At 33.0% G+C, this 27,046-nt stretch overlaps 2 protein-coding genes across 2 annotated transcripts; one reads left to right on the forward strand and one right to left on the reverse strand.

Moving 5' to 3' along the window:
• Nucleotides 1-2,080: 2,080 nt before the first annotated feature.
• On the reverse strand, nucleotides 2,081-2,849 carry LOC107419110 (vacuolar iron transporter homolog 4). Its single transcript, XM_016027845.3, has one exon. It carries the CDS (start codon nucleotides 2,772-2,774, stop codon nucleotides 2,091-2,093), a length of 684 nt encoding a protein of 227 aa, XP_015883331.3. The 5' UTR covers nucleotides 2,775-2,849; the 3' UTR covers nucleotides 2,081-2,090.
• Nucleotides 2,850-8,528: 5,679 nt separating this feature from the next.
• LOC107419111 (putative disease resistance protein RGA3) lies at nucleotides 8,529-11,587 on the forward strand. The gene is made up of 5 exons (XM_060815019.1): nucleotides 8,529-8,832; nucleotides 8,930-9,171; nucleotides 9,217-9,661; nucleotides 9,967-10,062; nucleotides 10,212-11,587. The coding sequence occupies exons 1-5, from the start codon at nucleotides 8,529-8,531 to the stop codon at nucleotides 11,585-11,587; spliced, it is 2,463 nt and encodes an 820-aa protein (XP_060671002.1).
• The last annotated feature ends 15,459 nt before the right edge of the window (nucleotides 11,588-27,046 follow it).

A 27,046-nucleotide genomic window follows, 5' to 3' on the forward strand; every position in this document is an offset into this window, starting at 1 on the left:
TTATGAGCACACAACAGTATTATAATTGCTTTTTATATATAGCTTTCTTTTGTGACTAATTTTTATTATTTTAGGTTGTTTTATATTTTAATTTTTATAATTAATTAATAAAAATTTTCGCCTCCAATATATATAAGAAACAACTATGGAAAATTTTCTTTAACCAAGAACCTTGATATAAAAAATAAAAAATAAAAAAAAATCCTGCTTTGTTTCTCCTACTTTATTTATTTATTTTTCCTTATAAATTTTCACTTTCTTTTTTCTTTTCTTTACTTGTTCTAATAGTTATTTCTATTTCTTTCAAGAAGACCATCGTGAGATACAGAAGACAAATTTACCCAGAAAAAAGAAAAAAGAAAAAAAAAAAAAAAAAGCGAGATACAAACAGTGGTGGACCCAAAAAATCTGGTCAGATGGCACACCATTGTAAATAAGTTTTTTTAAAAAAAATCAAATTATAATAATTCATAATAAAACAACAACTTTTACTTATTTATGAAATGCACAATTAGTAATTTATATTTTTTATTCAACTATTATAACATAGTAATACGAAATAATAAAATCGTTTAGTGCTGGAAATAGCATTTAAGAGACCGATTTTACATATATTCAACTCGAAACTAAAAGAAAATTGATTTTTTTTGTATTAAAAAAACTAGCTTCAATAGAAATAATATAAAATAATAAAATAATTTAGTATTAGAAATAACATTTAAGAGATCAATTTTACACACAAAAAACTTGAAACTAAAAGGAAATCAATATTTTTTGTTAAAAAAAAAAAAAGTAGTTTCAATCGCATAAGATATTCTTAGATATTTCTTATTTTTCAAATAAAAAAATTTATAGGCTTACATCTAAAAGAAGAAATTTTACAATGTTTAATAATATAATATTTGATGTTGTATTAGACATTCGGTAAACTAACAAGGAAATATTAAAGTTTATAAGGTAATGAGTGAATACTGAACCCAAAAAAAAAAAAAAAAAAAAAAAAAAAAAATCATAAAGTAAGGCAGGTACATGCCTAAATTCTAGTGACAATTATATAATAATGAAGCAATACTAGACAAGTTGGCCTAATATAAATCTGCCCATGGATACAGAATACAGTGACCTAAAGGTGGGGGGGTCAAATGGGCCTAATGTAAATCCGCCCATGGATATAAAAGACGGTGGTGGGGGGTTGTGGTTTAGGTTGGCCTAATGTAAATCCGCCCGTGGATGCTGTATACAATGGCCGAGGGAAGGTGGTGGCGGGCTTAAGTGGGCCTGATGATATTCTGCCGATGGGTACAGATTACGTCGGCCTCGAGTCTCCAGATTCACATTTTTTTAGTTTTCTTTATCACATTGATATATGTGTATTATATATATATATATATATAATTAATTTAATTTGCTTAACATTAGGTGGAAGGTCCTTGAAGTATTCCATCATATATATATATATATATATATAAACTTAAAAAACTTTTCTCCAAAAAAAAAAAAAAATGCTTTTCTCCTTTTCCTTTTTTCTTTTTATTTTTTTCCTTTTTACTTTTTAATGGGTCGCATCTTAATTTGAAAAATGCAAATCATTTGTTTTTTTATTTTGTTTTCCTTTCTCACTAAGATTATGCCATGGTCTGTCATATAAATATACATATATATATATATATATACAAGATAAAAATGAACAAAACACACACACACACACATATATATATATGTGTAAGAAAATTAGATGGTGCATCATACATGATACTCAACAGAAAATTATGTATTTGAATTACCATCATTTAGATCAGGTTTGATATTATTATTATTATTATTATTATTATTATTATTATTTTAGGTCTCATATACTAATTTCAAGTCCCGCAAATAAAATAAATAATATAATTTCAAAAAAGTATAAGGAGCTCATGATCATATAGCAATCTGATATTTACACATAAAAAATTGAAACCACATCAACAAAAAACATGGGATATTAATTAAACAGAAGACAATACATAGAAACATATACATGTACTAATTTAACATAAAGAAAAACAACCTACAAAATGATTTTGACGTATAAGAAAAATTTATAATTTTTATTGTTCAACAGAAGCAGAACCAATAGCCTTTGTTAAACCAAAAGTGATTCCCATAGCCAACCATCCTCCAAACAACACCCTTAACGAAGACTTTACAGGAGGTACTTTCCCCAAAACTGCACTAAGTGCTCCAAACCCTAACAAAGCAAGGCTCACAATCCCTACAACCACCCCCAACCTCATTTTATAGCCCTTCACAAAAAGAGCACCTAACAAAGGCACCAAGGCTCCCACTACGAACGAAATCGCCGACGCCACCGCCGCCGTATACGGGTTCGGAAGCTTCTCCTTTTTTATCTCCGTCTCATTCCCTTCCCTCTTCATCTGAGCAAACTCAATATCATATTGTGAGTAAACCGATACAAACTCACCAATTGCCATACTACAAGCACCAGCAACGAGGCCAGCGAAGCCCGTCAAGATCATTGTCTTGGCGTCTTTATGGACCGCCCCGACACCCATCATGAGGGAGGCAGTGGAGAGCAAACCATCATTGGCACCCAAAACAGCAGCTCTAAGAACTTGAGCCCTTTTGGAGTAATCCTTCACCAACCCAATATTTTCTTCTTGTTGTTCTTCTTCTTTCTCTCTTTCGGGTTGTGATTCAATATCTTTGAGAAGGATTGTGGGTTTTAGCCCTTTGAGGGAATGGTGTTGGTGGGTAGGTTGAGTGGAAGCCATGGATGATAAATGAGAGATTTGAGAGAAGTTGGAAATGGAAGTTGGAAAAAGAGTGGTGGACTGGGCACACGCAAATAGAGAAATGAACGAAGAGAGTGTGGAGGGCACACGCCAATGTTAGAGGGGTATTTATAGAAAGGAATTTTGGAAAAGATCTAAAATGGTGGGGGACCCATTTGGGAGAGGCAGAAAAATGAATTAAAAGTAATTTTCTTGTTATTTGTTGGAATCTAATGCATTCACACTTCAAGGAAGAAAGTCATTGGTGTGGGTCCATCTGAGACTGTACCAGTATTATCTACACCAATTGATTCTTTTTTCCATCTTAAGAGATTTAAGGGGGTGGTGTGGCGTGGTGTTGGGTGGCGCGAACAGATTTTTTAATATTGATGCGTGCAATACAGGCTTTATCATACAGTTTTTCAATCTCTTCATAAGTCTGATATCAAAAAATATGTTAATAACTTTTGACTTATATAGCGTTCATTTTGACCGATTAGGATTTTAGTATTTTTACTTTTTATTTTTTGGGTTCGAGAATTTCAATGATCTATATTATGCTACTAATATAGTTTAAAATATCAAAATTTTTTGTTCAATTTTTTCAAAATTTTTATTTTTAAACAAATCAAAATGAAATTTAGCTTTCAAATTAAAACATATATAATTTTTATAATATCCATAGAAATTTTCAATATTTCTTTATAATTTTTTATGAAAATTTTCATCATAATATCCAAATAAAATCTTTCACAATTTGGTTTAAAAATTCATCATTTCTATAAAAATTTTCCAAATTTTCATGAAATTTTCATAAAATGTTCATAGAAATTTTAAAAAATCAATATTTTCTTCTTAAATTTTTTTATCAAAAATTTTTATAAATATTATTTAGTATAACTTTTTGCCAAATTAATATTATTGATAGTTTTTTTTTTTAACTTTTTAATTGTCTTCCAATAATTAAGCAAATAAAAAAAATTAATTTAATAAACAATGTCCAAAATTACATTAGACAAATTTACCTATCATATTCTTAGGGAAAATTAGTATCACAAGTTGCAAATTTACCTACAATTATTATTTTTTTTACAATAATAAATCTAATTTTTGAATAAATATTATAAAGTAGATAAAAATTGAAATGTAGACAAAAATTGTAAGATATGCAAAAAAATATGTTTATTGCAAACCAAAGTTCAAAATTTTTGTATCGATGGTATTTTATACATGCAAACTTAGCTCTCAAATATTCATATTGATGGTATATTAACAATTATGTACAAAATTTTGAAAGATATACATCTTTTAATAATTATTTCTTACTTATACATTTTAAAAGGAGAATGAGAAAAATATAAACATTCTCAACCATCCAGGAGTTCTTTATAATATTGAAATGACATTTATAAAATATATTATAATTGCAATAATTATTCTATATATCTTAATTAATAAATAATTTTATTAAATATGTATTTTTTATATTATTTTTTATTAATAATAGTATATTTTTAACTATTAACACTTGTTATAAATCAATTGATTAAGAGATTTATAATATCCATTTAATATTTTTGCAATTTTAATGGTTAATTTGATAATTAATTAATTAAATAAGATAATTGTAAAGTGTCAATAAAAATTTTTATTTTTTAAAATAAATTTATGTCAATTTCTGCAATTTTTTATGAGTTTTTATCGATATCTAATAATATTAGACTTTCTAACAATACAAAAATTTTGAACCTTAGCTGCTAATACATTTTTAAATAACATATTATTCAAGTGATATAAAGGTTGATAAAGAAAGTTATATAATTAATAAAACATCTAATTCCAAGTTGGCAAGATCGCCTTTCAGGTCCTTCTGGGACATCCAGAGTGGTTTTACTTAAATAAGGCCTACAAAATTTTGTATCGAAAATCTAGAAATCCTCTCCGTAATTTAAATATGACCTAATAGTTCATATACAATGTCATAAATATTTTTAATAGAATTCTCATAAAATCATCAATATAAAACATTAAGGCTACAAATCCAAGATTCGAGAGAGAGAGAGAGAGAGAAAAGTGGTATAAGAGTCAAACATATAAATGTTAATCAGAGCAATCTAAAGAGTTCAAATGAACAAATACAAATATTGAAAATGATTAATATAATTTATACATTAGAATCAATGAAAGAAATAATGTCAGCACCCATAAAAGATCCCTCACTGGAACCTTGGAAAAGCTCTAATCCTAGAGAAACCCTACCGGACCCTCCAATAGAAAATTCAGCAACATCTCCCCCAAGGGTTTGACCTATCATGAAATTCCTTGCACAAAAAACACACTTCTAACAATATCTCTTTGTTCCTTCCACCTTATTACAAATTATTTCCACAAGTTTACAGCACTTCAAAATGATAAACAGAAAATCCGTGCAATATTAAATAAATAAATATCCAATGTGGTATACAGAGTATTAAAATATTAGAATTAAGTATGAAAGTTAATACAACATAAGATAGAAAGAAATAATACAAGATAGAATGGAAGGAAAAAAAAAGAAAGAACTCCTCAGAATATGACAGCAAATCAAAGATGTCAAACTCACTCCCGAACGGTCAACACTTACTAGCCTGGACCTAGGAGAACGAATTTAAAAATGTGAGATGGTAATCATCTCAGTGAATGACCCAATCTACTATACAATAATAGTAATATCATATTAATACACTTGATTAATTAATAATAAACAAATAATAAGTAGTTGAAAATAACATTTTCTCTCAAAACCATCATAGTTCACTTAGTTGGAAAGGTCCCCATTTTTAAAATATTTTCACAAAATCCAATATTTGTATAACTTGAGAAATCAAGGAAACCCACAAATAAATAAAATGCAAAAATGCAAATAAATAAGAATTTAAAGTTTACATTGAAATACTCTAAGAACAAATTATTAAATTTAGAATAAATATCATATGACAAAATAAAATCATAAATAAATTTGCACTAAAAAAATTTGGCATAAAACAAAATTAAACTCAATATATAATTTATAAATTTTATTAATTAAATCAATGAAATAATCAAAGAATCATTTTAATTAATTTAAGACCTCAATTTAAAATAGATAATAAAATACAATAAAATTCATGTTAAAATCTCAATTTTGAATAAATAATAACAATGAAATTCTAAAACACCAATTTAAAATAAATATTAAAATCATGATAAAACGCATTGTACACCTCAAATTAAAATAAATGATAAAATATGATGAAATACAATTTAAAGCATCAATTGAAATAATGATAAAACACAATTAAACACATTTTAAAGATAAATAAAATCTTAAAACATTAATTTGAAATGAATAGTAAAAATATGAATCAAATCCATTTCAAATCATCAAACCCATTTGAATAATATAATCATGGTCAAATGCATTTTAAAAATATTAATGTGAATAAAAGATGAAAACATAATTAAATACATTTTAATTTTAAATACTCTTTAAAAACATCATTATTTTGGAAATCATATCGGAAAAACTACTTGATGCACCAAACTATATACCAATGATGCTTGATGGTACCCATTGTCCCAAGACCATCTGACGGGGATGTTAAAGAAAGAAACCAGTATAGGGTCTCTTGGCTCCCATAGCATCGCTGCTATTAGTCATCCTGGCCATAGAAGGAGCAGCTAATGCTCACTATGCATTACACCTTGTTAGCCTTCAGGTCCAATGGCATCCACAGGACAACCCTATAAACTTGACAGCTAATCATATCCACATATACAATATAAAACAACTTGCACGCTAATTATATCCACATATATAGTATGGAACACCAGTACTGTATGGTGCATCTAAAAATTAGTAAAATCATATATTTTCCAAATCTTGAAATCTCATAAATACTACTTTTCAAATCTATTAATCCACGTCACCTTTAAACTATCATCATAAATCCATCACTTTAAATCCATCCATTTAAATATACCAAATTTCCAATGGTATAAAGTAAAATCCTTAATATTTAAATGCATAAATATATTTTTGAAACATATTAATTTAAAACAATATTTTCCCCAAATCCTCAAAATCAATCTAAATAAAAGATATCTTTAGAACCAAGTAAAATTCATGCATAGTTAAATTCCACAATTCGTCAATGCAAAATAAATTTAAATGAATATTTTCCTTCAAATCCATAAAATCAATCCATATCAAAAATAATATTAAAACCACATGAAATTCATATATTATTAAAATCATGTAACTATATTTATTATACATCATAAATTCAACACTAAACTTAACAATAATTTATTAAAAACTTTAAATCCATAATTCTTTTATTTCCCAAATATATGGACAAAAACACATATATTCATATCATCATAATTTTGGTACCTGAAATTTAAATAACAATTGTTCTTAATTGTCAAACACAAAATATATTTTCAAAAAAAACAAATCAAATAACACAATATATATAATTTCATAGCCCCAAAATAAATTTTAAAGAAGAGTCACTCACTTCAAGCACGTGAATCAATCAAGATCTTCCACGAGATCGGTCTCACGACTCACACATGCACCTAAAATTTCAACGTTACACAAGACTGATTAAATTAATATTTTAATCGGATAAATTACACACGGTTACTTAGGGAGCTAACGCAAACGTCAATCAAAATTCACAAACAATATAACAAAACAAAGCCTAAAAATTGAGGATTATGGATTGAGTCTTACCTCCTAGAGATCGAACCTGTGATGGCCTGAATTTCACTGAAAAGGTTTCAGACTTAATGCTTTCGAATCTCTCAATCCATCACAAATTGGGAAAAAAGGACCTCGAATATGGATTTAGGAAGGTTAAATTAGTGGGAAAAGATAGGTGGGATCACTACGAACTCATTGGAATTAAGTTTTTCAGGGAGCCGCCATGCCCATCAGAAAAGCCCACTGCCGATGGAATATTCAATGGCCAATGACCGTGATTTTTCGTGGAAAGGTAAATTGAAGAACGGATACCTCAATGGACCGGCGATGTCAAAAAGCTAGCTATACATACAAGTCATATAAAGGAGTAATAATGATAATAATAATAATAATAATAATAATAATATGATGGAAGAAAACATGGCCACTGCCCCAACATATTTCTTTCATTTTTTATGTCATTTTTAATTATTAATAATTTATTAATTCAGGGTGATTATGCATGTATCAATAAAAATTAATGTGGACGCGTTGAAAAACAAAAGGATAAATCTGGAATTGGAGTTGTTATTCCAAATTGCATGGGTGAGCAATTGGGAGCTTTGTCGAAAACAATTCAACAGCAAATATCTCCTCTGGCAGCCTGCCTACTGATTTAATTGGCAATTAATTAAAGAAGCCGATATGGGCTGGAGGAGACCAGTTGTGGCTCCAGGATTGCTTTGATGTTACTGCCTTTCCACGTTACAATAATATTAGGCCAGAAGTGGTTGACTTTATGTATCATATAAGACAAATTGTCGGTGTGTCGAACACATCCCATGTGTCATCAATACTATTTGTCGATGGACTTTCCCAAACAATTGTATTTTATTCCAAGTGAGGAGTTGACTTGACATGAGAATTAATAAAGCAAGGCAGCGTACATCCTATGATATAATACGCAAAGGATCCTCCCACGCCATCAGTATCATTCTCTAATTTCGAAGCATTGAAATGTGATTTTCTCTTTGTTTTTCAACCCAATGGCGGAAGCAATCCCTTCCAGCATTGCAGAGACGATCATTAGGCAATTGGGCAAAACAGCAGTGAAAGAGATTGCCTTGTTTTGGGGCGTTGAAGACGAGCTTGGGCAACTTGAAGGGACAATTTCAATTATCAAAAGTGTCCTTGTTTATGCAGAAAAGCAGCAATTGCAAGATGAACAAATCAAAACATGGCTCGAGAGGCTTGAAGATGTAGTTTATGAAGCTGATGACTTGGCGGACGAGTTCTCTACTGAAGCTTTGCGACGACAAAGTGATGACCAGGAATTCAATGGCCAAGCAGGTACGAATTTTCTGCTCATCTTCTAACCGGTTTGCTTTTCGGCACAAGATGGGTAAAAAAATAAGGGATCTTAGAGAGAAACTAGATGCAATTGCAGATGATAAGAAGTTCCACTTAGAGAAGGGTCTTCAGGACACTCAAGTTATGATTGGTGAGTGGAAAGAACACTCATATGAACGGGAAGAAAATATTGTCGGAAGAAATGCTGAGAAAATAGACATCAAGAAACGTTTGTTTGATCTAAAAGCTGATCATGAAAATATAGGTATAATTTCCATAGTTGGTGCTGGAGGCTTAGGAAAAACCACCCTTGCACAACTAGTTATCAATGATGGTGAGGTTAAAGATCATTTTGAGCTAATAATGTGAGTGAATATACCTAAGGTTTTTGATGTGGAGTTAATTGTCAAAGAAATTGTTAAATCTGGAGAAAAAGACCCCGGATCTATTGAAAACATTCCAGTGAATAGATTGCAAAAGGACCTTCAAGAAAAAATAAGAGGAAAACTATATCTTCTTGTGCTCGATGACGTATGGGGTATTGAGAATCGTGAAAAATGGTTGAAGTTAGAAAACCTGTTAAGAGATGGTGCTGGTGGAAGTAGAATAATAGTAACCACTCGTGATGAAATGGTTGCACGCATTGTTAATGGCAGAAAGGAATCGACTTACAATTTAAAGACCTTAAATGAGGAAAAGGCATGGTTTTTGTTTAAAAAATTAGCTTTTGTGCAAGGACAGGAGCCAAATGATCACAACCTTGTGGAAATTGGAAAGGAGATTATGAGAAAATGTGGAGGAATTCCTTTAGTTATAAGAACAATCGGAAGTATGTTGCATTCTATAAATCTTGAAGAGTGGTCATCTTTCAAAGAAAAGGAATTATCAACAATATCACAATATGATAATGATATCATAACTAGGCTCAAGTTGAGTTATGATTGTCTCCCATCACATTTGAAACATTGTTTTAGCTATTGTAGCTTATTTCCCTAAAATCATGTTATTAATGTCCAAATGCTAATAAATTTTTGGATGGCTCAAGGATTTATTAAGTTATCAAATCAGAACCAATGTCTAGAAGATATGGGTTATCAACATTTTAAGGATTTACTTTATAGATCCTTTTTGTAGTTGCAACTGATGACTTTTTGAATCTGACAAAATGCAAGATGCATGATTGCATGCATGACCTTGCAACTTCAGTGACAGGAACAAAAGGCCTTTTTAGTGAGTTTGAATGATGAAAGAATTGATGAAAGAACTCGTCATGTATCTTTGAATTTTTCTTTCGATTCATTACTAAAATTTCCAAATTTCTTGGTTAAGACAAAAAAGAGTAGAACAATTCTTTTGCTTAACCAATATTTATCAACCAGGAGAAATAATACCTAAATTTATTGGTAAGCTGAAGCATCTTAGGTATCTTAACCTTTCAGTAAATCAAATGGAGGTATTGCCCAATTCTATAACAAGGTTACAGAATTTGCAAACGCTAAATCTATCCCATTGTTGGAGACTTCGAGCATTACCAAGAGACATTACAAAACTCGTCAACTTTCGACATCTTTATCCTGAATATTGGGGCTTGACACATTTATCACATGGACTAGGTCGACTGACTAACCTGCAGACGTTACCGGTGATTCTACTGAGGGAGGATTCAGGGCATGGTGGCCAGCTAAATGAACTTAAGAATCTGAACAACTTGAGAGGAAAACTGAAAATTGTAGTGGATAAAGATGGTATAGAATCTAAAGGTGCAGATTTGAGAAATAAAGAATATATCCAGTCCTTAGAGTTGAGTTTTTGGAGTAGAATGGGGGATGATTGTGAAGATCTTGTCCCACATCCAAATCTTAAAGAACTGAGCATAAAGGGTGCTTATGTAAGTGATGTTTTATTAAATTGTGTGGGCTCACTTCATAATCTTGTCAAATTTGAATTATGGGCACATAAGGAATGCCAATATTTAGCGTCATTCAATCATCTCCCTTGTCTTAAAGTACTAAAAATGAGGGACTTGCCTGCACTGGATTACATTTCAAGTGATGATAATTTGTTATCATCATCGTTGCCATTCTTCCCATCTCTACAACAACTTTCACAGGATAGAATCCCAAATCTGAAAGGATGGTGGAAATCAGATGAAGCTGAGAAGAAAGAAAATGCACGAATACTACCTTTCTTCCCCCGTCTTTCGAAGTTGTCTATTATGGATTGTCCAAACCTAATTTCCATGCCTCCTTTCCCATATCTACAAGAATATCTGCGTCTACAAAACACAAGCATAAAACCATTCCAAGAGACATTATTGATGGAGACAAATGTCCTTGATTCAGACTTCCTTCCTCTCTCCAAATTGAAAACTCTGAATGTTTCATTTATTCAGGATCTGCAGCATTTTCCAGTGCAACTCAAAAGCCTCACTTCTCTCAAGGAGCTGAATATTATAGGATGTCCCAAGTTGCAATCTTTATCTCAAGGTTTTCACCATCTCACCTCACTTCAACAAGTGCATATTAGGCACTGCGAGGAGCTGGACATGCCTAATGGTAATGATGCAATTCTGTGGCATCACCTTGGAAGCCTCTCTCGTTTGGAGTTGCATGGCCTTCCAAAACCAGTTGCTCTTCCTCAAGGGCTTCAACAGGTTACCAGTCCGCAAGAAATCAAAATTTTTGGCTTTGAAAATTTTGGAATCTGTTCTGCAATGTATCGGCAACCTCAAATCGTTAAAGGAATTATGTATTGAGAATTGCCCCAATTTGAAGTCGCTGCCTCAAGGAATCGATAGCCTCACCTCTTCTTTACAGCAACTGGCAATTGTAGATTGTCCCATCTTATTGAAAAAATGCCAAAAGGATGTTGGAGAGTATTGGCCTATGATTCACCACATCAAACAACTGTACTTGTTTCCAAAACCATAAGGTATGCTTTGACTCTGTCTTTTGTTCCCATTCTGATATCTTATTGCTCACTGGATACATAGTGAAAATTAATCTCATGATAATATGAGAAACTTATCTTCAACAATTAATACAACGAAATCATTCACTTGAAATGTTATTTTGTCTAAACTTTTGGACCAGCTTCTAATTAGATTTTTTTTATTGCGAAGCCTGCAGAATAACAAAATAAAGCTGTATTGCAAACTCTTTGGGCTCTTTAATGTAAAGGTAAATGAAGAATCTTGGCATTGTCCATTTTCGTGTTGATTAATTTTTCTGTTCTTTTGGATAGTTTATGAAAAATACATAACAAAATCAGCAGGGGCTTTTGGATACGCACATGACCCGGCAATTAACTGTTTTGCATGAGAAATGAAGAAATGAAGATCATTCGGAGATTAGTACATACATACATAAAAAATGATATGGTATGGAAATTTTTGGAGAACTCAAAACGCTCTTAGCTTGATTGTCATGCATAATACTTGCCATCCATGCAATGCAACTAGTCTGCCTACAAAGTCTAGAACCTTGGAAGAAGAAATTTGATGCTTCAGTAAGTTTTCCGAACAATAAGGAGGTACAAATATGTTTGCAGATTACCTGATTTACCTTGCTCGTCAATACCCCATTTCTTTTAGACCAAATTTGTGTGTATTTAAAACCAATTAAATTTTTGAAGAGAACTATTATGTGTGTTTTCTTGTTTCAGTGATAGTTGCAGAACATTATTATTGTGGTGGAGGACCCACAATATATATGGAACTTTCAATAGCTGGGGATTTTTCGTGGGAATGGGATGAAGTGACAGGGCCTAAGAGGCCTCTATCCCTCGAAAAATGTGTCAGGACAAATTTGCTGCAGCGGATTTCAAGAAGAAAAAAAAAATCTCAAATTTGGCTTAGAAATGAAAAGCAATTCAGTACTGCCTGATGAAAGAAAGCGAGTCTGCTTTTAATATGAATTCAGGAGATGATTAACATTCATCCTCTACTTAATCAGTTATAGATGTAGGTCTGTTAATTATATAGAATTTTATTGCCTTACATAGGCCAAATCGCAATCAATTTTATTCTTAATTGTATAATGTTCTTGTTTTGGATTATCTATTTATACATGTTGGACAATATTAAGTTTTTTCCATCGCGTGTGGCAGAATCTGAGACAAGTGAGCAACACAACGGTAATCATCTCATTTTTTGCTATCTTTACCAGTCAGATAAATCCCTCTTGTAGTTTTTCAGCTTTCTAACCCGGCTACTTAGTAAGTTAAATACATATATACATACACACATAATACATATTACTGTTGGCTATTCGTTAGTTTGCCAAGAAAATCTTACTTTTACATAGAAATGCTTGAAAGAACCTATCAACTTGATTCATGAAAAAGTAACAACTTGATTTGCTTTTTTTTCTTGTGCTTAATGGTTATGTGTATACGTGCTGGACAATGCGCTGGGCTGTATGGAATAATCAAATAGTCAAATATGAGGCTACAGGGCAATGAAATGAATTAGAAAACGCAACAGCTTCTGGTTGTAGTGTAGCTGATGGTGCTTGATCATCTTTGAATTCCGGCAGACTGAGACTGATGTTAGCATGATTGCTTGAGGGAGGATGGAGTTGAAGTGGCTAATGGGTATTGGAGTAGTGATTCAGAATGAGAAAGGAGAGCTAATGGCAATGTAGTTGCAGAACATTTTGATATGTTGCTGCCTTTGCTAGCCACTGATAGCTCCATCCGATCAGGGAAGGGGCTATTTTATGCTGCATGTGTACTTTCTAAAGGATTGTTACATAAGTACTCTAAGGTGAGTTTTGTTGTTAAAAAATCATAGTTTTACAATTTATTTGTTCAGTTTAGTGTTTATAGTTTTGGTCTATGAACAATTCATAGTGGTGTGTTTTGTGGTTATGGTGATAATTGCAGAGCAATATTTGTGGAATATTGAACAACATTCCATCAAAAGGAAGCACATAAAAAATGCTTTGGCAAAGATTGGAAGAAGATGAGAAAATATCGAAATCTATAGCTAGACATTCTTAAGCATGTGATGTTATCCATAGAAGCCATGGAAGTTTATGCATGTATGTAATACATGATTTTGTGTTTTAGGCTTTTTTCTCCATAACCACTTGTTAAAGTACCTGTCATGTGTTCTTGAGCCTCCTAAATAGAGAAAAACCTATTGACATTGCAATCTTTTCAAGTCACATGGGTTTTCTCTTTTTTTTGTTTTTTTTTTGTTTTTTTTTGTTTTTTTTTCAGTCTTTCGCAGTTGATGACAAAGCAGCATAATGAAGACTGCAAAAGAGTTTTAAAACTCATTATTTTTCCGGTGGGACCTTAGCAATATCAGTATATACAAAATTTGCCATGTTGCGTACTCATGTGTATTGGTTTTCACATATATGCTTCTTCAGAGGCAGGCAGAACCAAAATCTGCTGAACATTGCTAATCTGGAAAGGTAAGTATCTTTCACATTCATGCTTAGTTGTTTAGGTATTTTATTTCCTTATTACATCCCAAGTAAAAAAAAAAAAAAAAAAAACAAGGGAAAAATGATTATATTCTACTTTGTTGCATTTTACATGCAAGTACTCATTTTTCCTTATCCTTGTACAAGTTTTAAAGGAATAAAAAAATAATGCCATTCATTTATTTTCAAATGCTTATATCACTTGCATTGTTTGTTGACCCCCTAATTCCCATTATAATGGCTTCTTCGCGAATCTTTGTCTCTGAATTGTATGGAATTCAGTATTCTTTCCAAAGTAAATAGGTCATCATTAATAGTGAGAAGTTATATTCTTGTAATACTTAAGCCGTCTGCCTCTAACTTGGTTTAAAATTGTGATTTTAATACAGTTGTGGCTTCTCAAGACTGGCCCGAAATTAAAAAGTATGCTGGTTGCCTTTCTGGTTTGTTGCTATTCGTATTTTCTCAATGGGATATGCTTTCTAATTGAATTTATTCTGTTATTTGGCAGTTTCCCCTGCATACCATGCTCATCTTGCTCCAAGCTCATTTCTGTATCTGGCCAGAGACTTCTGAAAGCAGATCAATAACAAGCGGTGCTACTGCAGGCAATAGAGGCATTTGAGAAGGAGCAGGTGCACGAAGCATGTGGCCAGCAGGCTTGAATGCTGCTGTTAGATCCTTGCCTACCATGATTCAGCATGGTGGTTATTTATGCATTGCATGATTGGAATTATTACAGAATGACTGGTCTTAATTCTACTCAGCTCTACTTCATCTTTAGTGCTATATATCTATGGAATTGGGCATATTTTCCAATTCTGCAATATTAGTTTTTCCCACTCACTTTTTCTATGCTGTAAAACAAACACAACTTCTACAAGTCTTCAAGTTCAGATTTTAAGAGTTTCAACTTGAAAAGGAATTTTTTTTAAAAAGTTTTCTTTATATTATTATCATTATTGTATGTTTTTCTGTTTCTCTATAAATTTCTTACGAAGCATGAATCATCTCATTTCTAGTTTATAAAGGAGCTCAATGCATGTGATTAAAAATTCTTACCAATTGTAAAAAGGCAAATTAAATTACTCTCTCAAAAATAAAATTCATAGGATCTAAAAATATGAAGAAATTAAAATAGAAGGCAATTAATCAAGGAAACAAACTTATTTATCCTATCTTGAACACAAATTTTAGATATTAATTCACTACCATTAAGAGATGCAGCTTCTTAATTATTTTGCCTTCTGCTGCAGTATATGCAAAAAATAATGACTAGTTTCTTCTCCGGAGCAACTACAAAAGATGACAGATTGAAGTAAATATAAAGCATATATGTTGTAACAGATAGCAGGCTCCGAATCCAATATGAGGAAAGGCAGATTCAATTCAACTGTATTGAACTTTGTAAAATATCAATTTGCAAATTTCGTTCTTTATAAGCTCTCTTTTTTTATGTTGAAGTGTGGCAATTTTGCCACTTGATGGTGCATGTCACCGGCTAGCATGCACACCTTGGTATCAAATCATTTCCTTTTATGAGTTTATATTTTTTGTATGTTTTTAATTGATTCAAGGTATATTTTGATAATGTTTTGTGCCTAAGTTATGTATGCAAAATTATAGGCAAAATTATGCACAAAAGAGTAGGAATGTTATGCTTGAAGTGCCTATGGTGCTGGATTCATAATTTCCAGCAACATAGTTCCACTATTTATCTTATATCTCAGGTTGCAAATGGAGTTTTGGGCTGAAACTTTGAGGGATGTCTACAGACATATATAGACGACTATGGTTTAAATTTCAGGTCAAAATGACATGGGAAAGTCCATTTTCTATTTCAAACAGATTGCTGTATCTGATGGGCCCAGTATGCAGAGTATGGGCCAGTTTTGGAGCTGTTTGGTCCATGATCCGGTTCCAGAACATTCCTAGCTCTTGGAACAATATTTATTGATGACCAAGGATGCTTCAAACCAAGTTTCATAAGCAGATACAAAGGGGAACTAAGTAGGTGAAGCTAGTTTGGTTGTTTACCCAAACTAGTTAAACAATAGGAACTTAGTTCAAAACCATGTGCCACTTTTTACTATATTTGGAATAGACATGTTGCAGCTGGTTTTTGACCTTTTGTGTATGAAAAGTTAGGTGTTGACCATTTTACTTTTTAAATTTCAAATACTTTACTCATTTTGTAAGCTCACATGCTTGGCATGTGTGAACTAGTTGTAATTTCAAGCTTATATAGTAAAATGAATGAAATGGCTACACATCCAAGCCTCATTTTTCAAAAGCAACGTGGTCCCCTTCTTCTTATCTCTTCTTCAACATCTTAGAACACTCTAGGAACCCTAAAAACCAGAAAACACCATAACCAAAACCTAAAAACACAACTCACACACAACCATTCCCAAGAGCATCACCAAAAGCTTGCTTGTTGCTAACACTTCAAGCTAGCTTGCTCTTGGTCATAACCTTTGTTGGGGTGAGAAGGTTATGACCAAGAGCAAGCTAGCTTGAAGTGTTAGCAACAAGCAAGCTTTTGGTGATGCTCTTGGGAATGGTTGTGTGTGAGTTGTGTTTTTAGGTTTTGGTTATGGTGTTTTCTGGTTTTTAGGGTTCCTAAAGTGTTCTAAGGTGTTGAAGAAGAGATAAGAAGAAGAGGAACACGTTGGCTTTTGAAAATAAGGCTTGGATGTTATAGCCATTTCATTCATTTTACTATATAAGCTTGAAATTACAACTAGTTCACACATGCCAAGCATGTGAGCTTACAAAATGAGTAAAGTATTTGAAATTTAAAAAATAAAATGGTCAACACCTAACTTTTCATACACAAAAGAGTCAAAAACCAGCTGCAACATGTCTCTTCCAAATATAGTAAAAAGTGGCACATGGTTTTGAACTAAGTTCCTATTGTTTAACTAGTTTGGGTAAACAACCAAACTAGGTTCACCTACTTAGTTCCCCTTTGTATCTGCTTATGAAACTTGGTTTGAAGCATCCTTGGTCATCAATAAATATTGTTCCAAGAGCTAGGAAAGTTCTGGAACCGGATCATGGGCCAAACAGCTCCAAAACTGGCCCATACTCTGCATACTGGGCCCATCAGATACAGCAATCTGTTTGAAATAGAAAATGGACTTTCCCATGTCATTTGGACCTGAAATTTAAACCATAGTCTTCTATATATGTCTGTAGACATCCCTCAAAATTTCAGCCCAAAACTCCATTTGCAACCTGAGATATAAGATAAATAGTGGAACTATGTTGCTGGAAATTATGAATCCAGCACCATAGGCATTTCAAGCATAACATTCCTACTCTTTTGTGCATAATTTTGCCTATAATTTTGCATACATAACTTAGGCACAAAACATTATCAAAATATACCTTGAATCAATTAAAAACATACAAAAAATATAAACTCATAAAAGGAAATGATTTGATACCAAGGTGTGCATGCTAGCCGATGACATGCACCATCAAGTGGCAAAATTGCCACACTTCAACACTCCTCCTTGGCAATTTTGTATGAGACATTGAGAAGTCCTCTCAATATCTCAAATCTCTTCTTTCCCAATGGCTTGGTGAAGATATCCGCCAAGTTCTCCTCGGAAGTCACATACTCCAACTTCACTTCACCACTTGCTTCAAATTCCCTTAAGTAATGATACTTGACCGGTATGTGCTTGGTCCTCCCATGTTGGACTGGATTTTGAGCAATTGCTATTGCTGAAGTATTGTCACACAATATTACCGTGGCTTCCTCTTGCTTCAAGCTCAAGTCCTCCAATAATTTCCTAAGCCAAACACCTTGATTAGCACAACTTGAGCAAGCAATATACTCGGCTTCCGCGGTGCTTTGTGCAACGGTTTGTTGCTTCTTGGAATTCCATGAGAAATGACCATTTCCAAGAGTGTAAATGTAGCCCGATGTGCTCTTGCTATCATCCAAAGAACCAGCCCAATCACTATCACTATAACCAAGCAAAGCTTCATTCATGCCATCCTTGTACCATATACCAAAATCACTAGTACCTTTCAAATATCTTAGGATTCTTTTTGCACAACTAAGATGATTTTGTGATGGACTATGCATAAATCTTGACAAAACAGCCACACTAAACATGATATCCAGTCTAGTAGAGCATACATATAAAAGGCTACCAATTAAACTTCTATAGATGGAAGGATTTACCTTTGGAGAATCATCATCCTTCACCAACTTGGTGCCTTCATTCATAGGTGTGGCACCGCTATTACAATCTTCCATGTCAAACTTCTTGAGCAACTCCTTCACATAGCTTTCTTGAGATATGAAGATGCCCTTGGATGATTGGACAACTTCAATTCCAAGAAAGTATTTCATCTCTCCAAGGCTAGACATCTCAAAGTTCAATTCTAGCTCACTTTTGAAATTGCTCACTTCTTTCTCATTACCACCGGTCACTAGGAGGTCATCAACATAAAGAGACACCAACACCATGCAACCATGAGTCCTAATATACAATGTAGGCTCATTAGGACTCCTCCTAAAACCATGCTTTGTCAAAAAACCATCTATCTTGGCATACCATGCCCTAGGAGCTTGTTTAAGGCCATACAAGGCCTTGTATAGCTTGTATACCTTCTCTTCACTTCCTTTCTTCACAAAACCTTCGGGTTGCATAACATAGACCTCTTCCTTCAATATTCCATTCAAGAAGGCCGACTTCACATCAAGGTGATATACTTTCCAAGACTTTTGTGCCGAAATTGCAAGAAGAAGTCTTATGGTTTCCATCCTTGCAACCGATGCAAAAGTCTCTCCATAATCCACACCGGCTTATTGTGCATATCCCTTGACAACAAGCCTTGCCTTGTGCTTATTTATGGACCCATCCAGATTGTACTTGGTCCTAAAGATCCACTTCACCCCAATAACATTCTTTCCCTTTGGTTTTGTTACCAAGCTCCAAGTGTCATTCTTGTTTATCACATCGATTTCATCTTGCATGGCTTGTCTCCACTCTTTTCTTGCCATAGCCTCATGGACATTGATTGGATCACTCAATTCCACATTACACCTTTCATAAATCTCATTACCCTCTCACACCATCACCAATCTCCAAATCAGCCCCTATGGAGATTTCTAGCTCATTCTCATTATATTCATCATCATGGGCAGCACCTTCATCATTTCCTTGTTCCTCATCATTATCATGAGCTTCAAGTCGATTGTCTTCATCCATGCTAGCCAACTCCTCCTTACTACAAACCCATTTAGCTTCCTCATCAACTTTCACATCTCTACTTATCACAAGTTTCTTGGTTTCCAAGTTATACACTCTATATCCCTTGGTCACATCACTATAGCCAACCAAAACAACAACTTGTGACCTTTCATCAAGCTTTCCTCTCTTCTCTTGTGGTACTAGGATGTAACAAATGCTTCCAAATACCCTTAGATGATCAAGAGAAGGCTTATATCCAAACCAAAGCTCAAATGGGGTTTTACTCCTCAAAGACTTGGAGTAAAGCCTATTTTGGATGTAGATGGATGTATTAACTCCTTTGGCCCAAAAATTCTTTGGCAAGCCACTTTCAAACAACAAACATCTAGCCATCTCCATGATGGTACGGTTTTTCCTTTCACATACACCATTTTGTTGTGGTGTGTATGGTGTAGTGAATTGATGAACTATACCATGATCCTTACAAAGTTGTTTGAAAGCCTCACTTGTGTATTCCCCACCATTGTCCGTCCTTAACACCTTTATAGTGCAACCGGATTGATTTTGCACTAACTTCATAAATTCTACAAACTTCTCCAAAGCTTGTGATTTTCTTTCAAGGAAATACACCCAACACATTCTTGAGTAATCATCAATGAAAGTTATGAAATACTTGCTGCCATTTAAGGATGGAACATTCATAGGACCACAAATATCCGAATGTATAAGTCCTAGCTTCTCCTTTGATCTCCAAGAACAAGATTGAAATGCTAGCCTAGTATGCTTTCCTTTTTGACACACTTCACACACATGTTCTTGCTTCTCCACCAATGGCATGTCTCTAACAAGTTCATGTGTGCCTACCAATGACTTAAAGCTAGCATGGCCTAGTCTTTTATGCCAAAGTTGAGAGGTGTTCTCAACTTTGGTGTTCAATGCAACCGATGCACCATTTTCATCCATATTCAACCTAAAATTCTTGTTCTTCATTCCAACACACATTAATTCATTTCCATGTGGATCAACTATAGTGCATGTCATGTTTGAGAAGTGTAATGCATATTTGTTCTCAAGCATTTGACCTACACTAAGTAAGTTCTCACATAAAGAAGGTACATAGAGAACATCATGGATAGTTTTGATACCTTTGGTGGTGTGTATCACCACATCTCCTTTGCCTTTCACTTCCATCAAGGCTCCATTTCCAATTTTGACTTTGTTGTGGCTGCTCCTATCCAAGTTTGTGAATCACTCATGCTTGTGAGACATATGGTGTGTTGCTCCACTATCAATGATCCATCCTTCATCATTCTTGATGCTACTAAAACAAGTAGCAACAAACAACTCTTCGGATTCACTATCACTTGCATTATCTTTAGCAACATTTGCTTGTTGCTTATCTTTCTTGTTTGCCTTGCATACTCTCTCCACATGACCCTTTTGTTGGCATTTATGGCAAAATGCATCCGGCCTCCACCAACACCTTCTTGGATGATGACCTTTCTTCTTGCAATGGTGACAAGGTTCATAGGACTTCCTCTCGGGTTTGCTAGTTTCACCTTTCTCCTTTATGACCTTAAGCTTGTTCTTCTTTTGATTTTGTGTCTTTTGATGTTGTTTAGACACAAATGCAGCCTCCATTGATTCTTCATGTCTAATCCTCCTCCTTTGCTCCGTAGCTTGCAAGGCATTCACCAACTCGGTCAAGGAAATTTCATTTAGGTTCCTTGACTCCTCCAATGAAGATATCTTAGCTTCAAACCTCTCGGCCAAGGAGACCAACACCTTCTCTACAATCCTTTGGTCACTTAATCTTTCACCTAGCACCCTAATTTGATTCACCACATTAAGAAGCCTTGTGGTGAACTCCTTAACCGTTTCTTTGTCTTTCATCTTGATAGTCTCAAACTCCCTCCTTAGGTTAAGGATTTGCATTTGCCTTGTCCTTGCACTCCCTTGGAACTCATCTTGAAGTTTGTCCCAAGCTTCTTTGGCACTCTCGCATGCCATTATCCTTGTGAAAATGGTATCACTAATACAAGAATGAATGGCGGTGAGAGCCTTGAAACCTTTAGACAATTCCTCCTCATGGTGCTTGATTTGGTTGACCGTTGCCGCTTGTCTCAAAGGCTCCGGTTCTTGGGGATTTATGGTGACCTCCCAAAGACCATAAGCCTTCAAGTAGGCTTACATCTTGATACTCCAAATGTTGTAGTTCTCCCCATTGAAGATAGGAGGAGAAGGAGTTGAAAAACTTGAAGAAGCCATGTGAATGTTGCTTTCTAGTATGAAGGAATATGAAAATATATTTATGCTTTCAAGTATCTCTTCACTCTCAAGGAACGAACCAGCCCAAAAACCTCACAAATCTCACAAAAATGTGCCTTGCTCTGATACCACTTTGTTGGGGTGAGAAGGTTATGACCAAGAGCAAGCTAGCTTGAAGTGTTAGCAACAAGCAAGCTTTTGGTGATGCTCTTGGGAATGGTTGTGTGTGAGTTGTGTTTTTAGGTTTTGGTTATGGTGTTTTCTGGTTTTTAGGGTTCCTAAAGTGTTCTAAGGTGTTGAATAAGAGATAAGAAGAAGAGGAACACGTTGGCTTTTGAAAATAAGGCTTGGATGTTATAGCCATTTCATTCATTTTACTATATAAGCTTGAAATTACAACTAGTTCACACATGCCAAGCATGTGAGCTTACAAAATGAGTAAAGTATTTGAAATTTAAAAAATAAAATGGTCAACACCTAACTTTTCATACACAAAAGAGTCAAAAACCAGTTGCAACATGTCTATTCCAAATATAGTAAAAAGTGGCACATGGTTTTGAACTAAGTTCCTATTGTTTAACTAGTTTGGGTAAACAACCAAACTAGCTTCACCTACTTAGTTCCCCTTTGTATCTGCTTATGAAACTTGGTTTGAAGCATCCTTGGTCATCAATAAATATTGTTCCAAGAGCTAGGAAAGTTCTGGAACCGGATCATGGGCCAAACAGCTCCAAAACTGGCCCATACTCTGCATACTGGGCCCATCAGATACAGCAATCTGTTTGGAATAGAAAATGGACTTTCCCATGTCATTTGGACCTGCAATTTGAACCATAGTCTTCTATATATGTCTGTAGACATCCCTCAAAAGTTCAGCCCAAAACTCCATTTGCAACCTGAGATATAAGATAAATAGTGGAACTATGTTGCTGGAAATTATGAATCCAGCACCATAGGCATTTCAAGCATAACATTCCTACTCTTTTGTGCATAATTTTGCCTATAATTTTGCATACATAACTTAGGCACAAAACATTATCAAAATATACCTTGAATCAATTAAAAACATACAAAAAATATAAACTCATAAAAGGAAATGATTTGATACCAAGGTGTGCATGCTAGTCGATGACATGCACCATCAAGTGGCAAAATTGCCACACTTCAACAACCTTCTCACCCCAACATTTTATTGCGAATTTGTTTTTCCTTTTTTAGCCCCATATATTTTGGCCTACTTCGTACGTAACAACTATAAATCTTATTAATGTGTTTAAAAATATAATAACATACAACTCATTAACTAATGTGTATTATCATGTTTGTATTCTTATGGAACTAACATTGTTATTGCAAACTTAAACAATGATAATATTGTATAGGTTCGTGTTATGTTATCGTATCATGTAGAATCTTATTACGTTTGCCTATATGGTTCACTTTATCCAAATAGTATTTTAGCATGACAACTTGTTATGTTATATCATATTTGTATCAAAATTTATTCATCTAAACCTAAATTGTTAAACTTTTATGTTGAAATAAACATACCCAAATTTGTTTATTAAGTTATCGGATAATCCAAAAACACGTTAAACTTAATTACATAATTGTTTTTTAAAAGAAAATAAAAAGTCATAATAAAAAATATTTAAATAAATACAATCAATACAAAATTATACTTAACTAGTAGTTCATACTATAAAATAATAATAATAGTAATAATAATTATATTTACAAAATTAAATATTAAATAAATAATACAAAATTGAATAAATAATAATAACTATTATAAATCCAATGTGTAAATTTAATCGTTAATAATTGTTGGAAAAAAAAAAGAGGCACATAAAACAACAATACCTTTTAAAAGCACGCGCACACACACACACACACACACAAATACTTAATGCTATATCCTAAAAAACTAATAAGATTGTATGAAATAAAATAAAAATAATATATATAAACATATCCAATCATAGTTTACAAAATTACTTAAAATCCATTACTAATGGGTTGGATAGTTTTTAACAGGTTAACTCGTTAACAACTAGTTATATTAATGGGTTTTAACGAGTTGACTCATTACACCTATCTAAACCCCTTAAAAATGCAAGCGGATTCATGTCATGTAAATGTAATGAGTTGAAATTTGCAAGGTCTAGTATTGTTATTAAACTCATATATTTAGTTAATTATTGAATTACATGTAACTCACTTACGATATTGGATTACATATATAATTTATTCAATATAACTGCATGCCATTGATACAGGACATGCCTGCCTTTTATAGCAAACTTCTATACATAGTTTTGCCATAAAAAGCATGTCCTACTCCATAATGTGCACATCTAAAAATTTAAGAACATCTTTATTGGAGAAGTGGATTGTAAACATAAGCATGTCATATAAGCAATATGGACAATGTTTTAAGAAAATTGGTCTCCAATCGCAATGTCTAGAATGAAAATCAAGTTGATGTAGCCTAGACATTGTTAAGATGAATATCTACATCTGAACAATCTGTCAGACATTTTCAAGTTTTCTTAAAAGTAAAAATTTCCTTAAAAAATCAATTTTTTAAAAAGCTTAATAGCAATAAATAACCTTTTACATATTAGCATTGAAGAATAATTTTAACATTGTTAAAACATTTATGCCACCTAGATTTAGATAATGTCAATTTCTATGTATAGGTTGCAATCCACATCCCTCATTAGAAATGGGAATTTTTTTTAGAAAAATATATATATATATATATATCATTGTTAAGGATTGTTACTAGGTTTTTAGATTTTTTTTTTTTTTTTTTGGTTTATGTGTAACTAATCATCCTTTGTTTAATGAGTGGCTGTGTGTTGCGGAAGGTTTTTGAGAATGTAGATCTGCCTTGTTGTCATAGGATTATCTGGGTCTACTCTACCATAACAGATGAAAATTCTATGAGTTGCATGGTTTTAGGCTTTACACCATGGTAGACAGCAAGTCCTCCTCTTTTTATGTTGAGGCTTAAAGTTGGAAAACATGGATTTGCCTTGTTGCCATAGGATTATTTGGGTCTTCTCCACATAGCATATGGAAATTCTATGGGTTACATGATTTTAGGCTTTACACCATAGCAGACAGCAAGTCCTTCTTCTATTTCTTGGGGCTCTTTACTAAGGGAGAGCCAAGTCAAGGAAAGTGCTTGATTGTGCTCACACAGTATCCTACTTAGAAAACAAACAATAGACTAAAAAACTTAAGAGAAATACGCATATTAGAAATATAACACAACAAATATAAAGTGCCATATAATAAAGCTCAAAATAGCAATGGAAGCCGAGAAAGAAACAAGGATCAGGGAGAGCAATATTCGCATAAGGTATGGTGGCAAGATAGAGAGTTGAAAAATAGTTTGTGTCTTGCTTAACCCATAATAATAAAATGCATGGAAACTGTTGAAGAAACCCCAATAAAGAGCAACCCTAAAAGACTTATGATGTGCATCCAACCAAACACATTAGCTATATGTATAGTAAGTGTTTGGGAGATGATACTTAAGGTTTGGACCTAGATACTGTCCCACGAGACATTCAAAGTGGTTTTGTCTAAGAAAATTCTATTGAATTATCTATTGAAAACCTAGTAAAACCTCTCTGAGATTTTGAGAAAGAAAGGGAAGAAGGAAGAGGAGTAATTAGATCTAGCCAAGATGCTCAGCTTCCCATCAAAACACTTTTGAAGCATTTTCTCATACGGATCTCTTGTTACTGGCTATAATTTTTATATAACACAATAGTGCAGATAAACTAACATAAATTGTTTTTTATATAGTTCTCATAAAATCATGAATTAAAAATAATATAGAGGTCATACATATTAGATTAATTCACTAGAGCAATCTAAAGAGTACAAGTAAGCAAATATAAAATATAAAAAGTGCTCAATGTAATGTATATATTAGAATTCAGCTAACAAAATAATATTTACTATCATTAGAGTCAAAGGAAAAGAACAATACCTCAGCAGCAAAAAAACCATATAAACAATGAAAATGCCAAGACACGATGGATGTAACCTATTGGTTAAAGCCTACGGGAACAATTTAAAAGCATAACTATGAGACAAGCTGAGTGAATGGAATAAAATAAATAATATGAAAATAGTCATTTAACTTCAAAACTTTTCGCTCAATATCTCATTTCCACTTTTTGAAAAGATTCCTTTTTAAAACTTTTTTACAAAACCCAACTTGTACCCAAAATCAATATTATAAAATGAACATTTCATAATTAAGGAATTTAACATATTAATAACCACTAAATCATAAATTTAGTGCTGAACAATAAACAATATAAGCATAATCATAGAAGCAATGATGAAAACATAGTAAAACAACCAATATATATCTGCAAGAAAATCATACAACATACCATATGATGTATTGCTAGTTGATGTAACGCATCTAAAAAGACATTAGACAGAAAAAAGATACAAAGAAACCAACGTCATGATGGAGAGGCATACAACTCATCATCACTCTGAGAGAACAACACACAATTCAATCCTTATTCTCTCATATCATGGTAACCTATCATCATATACTCACGAGGAAGTGGCACACAACTCATCATCAATCCAAGAGAATGGTACGTAACTCAATCATCATTCTCTCATATCATGGCAACCTGTCATCTTACAGTCATGAGGAAGTGGCACATAACTCATCATCACTTCGAGAGAATAACACACAACTCAATGATCATTCTCTTGTATCACAACTACATAGAGAATAAATAAGCATGCACATTGCTAATAAAATAAAATAGATCCACTGGTATTATATGGTACACCATTTAAAAGCAATAGTGCACTATACATAACAATCTTTTCAAGATCATGCTTCCCATTTTTCTCAAACAAATACAGCACCATAATCTAGAATATTCAAACCTGACCATTTTTTTTAAAACTCCATATCATCATTTCATACCAAATCATGAATACCAAAAGTGAAACATACAAAACCATAAACCACCTTAAGCACCTTGAACTACAAAGTACTTTTATATAATTCAAATATATAATTTTAAATTTTCTTGCTTAAAATCAATTATTTTCCAAAAAGATTAAAACCTCAATTCAAATATCAAGATATTTATATACCAAGATTTTCAAATTCATCATAAACTCATTAAAGTCTAAAATCATTTAAAAACTTGTCAAAAGTCACATGAAATGATCATGCACATATATAAAAATGTATACTCATATTTGTATACAATAAGCATTTAAACCAAGCCATAT

The sequence above is a fragment of the Ziziphus jujuba genome, chromosome 2, assembly GCF_031755915.1.
Source record: "Ziziphus jujuba cultivar Dongzao chromosome 2, ASM3175591v1".
Lineage (NCBI taxonomy): Eukaryota > Viridiplantae > Streptophyta > Magnoliopsida > Rosales > Rhamnaceae > Ziziphus > Ziziphus jujuba.

Bases quoted from the DNA above. Each gene is read 5' to 3' on its own strand.
- LOC107419110 (XM_016027845.3), bottom strand. From the start codon at position 2,774: ATGGCTTCCACTCAACCTACCCACCAACACCATTCCCTCAAAGGGCTA.
- LOC107419111 (XM_060815019.1), top strand. From the start codon at position 8,529: ATGGCGGAAGCAATCCCTTCCAGCATTGCAGAGACGATCATTAGGCAA. The intron at 9,172-9,216 runs GTTAAAGATCAT...AATATACCTAAG, and splicing joins TAGTTATCAATGATGGTGAG to GTTTTTGATGTGGAGTTAAT. The intron at 9,662-9,966 runs GTATGTTGCATT...TCCTTTTTGTAG, and splicing joins AGTTATAAGAACAATCGGAA to TTGCAACTGATGACTTTTTG.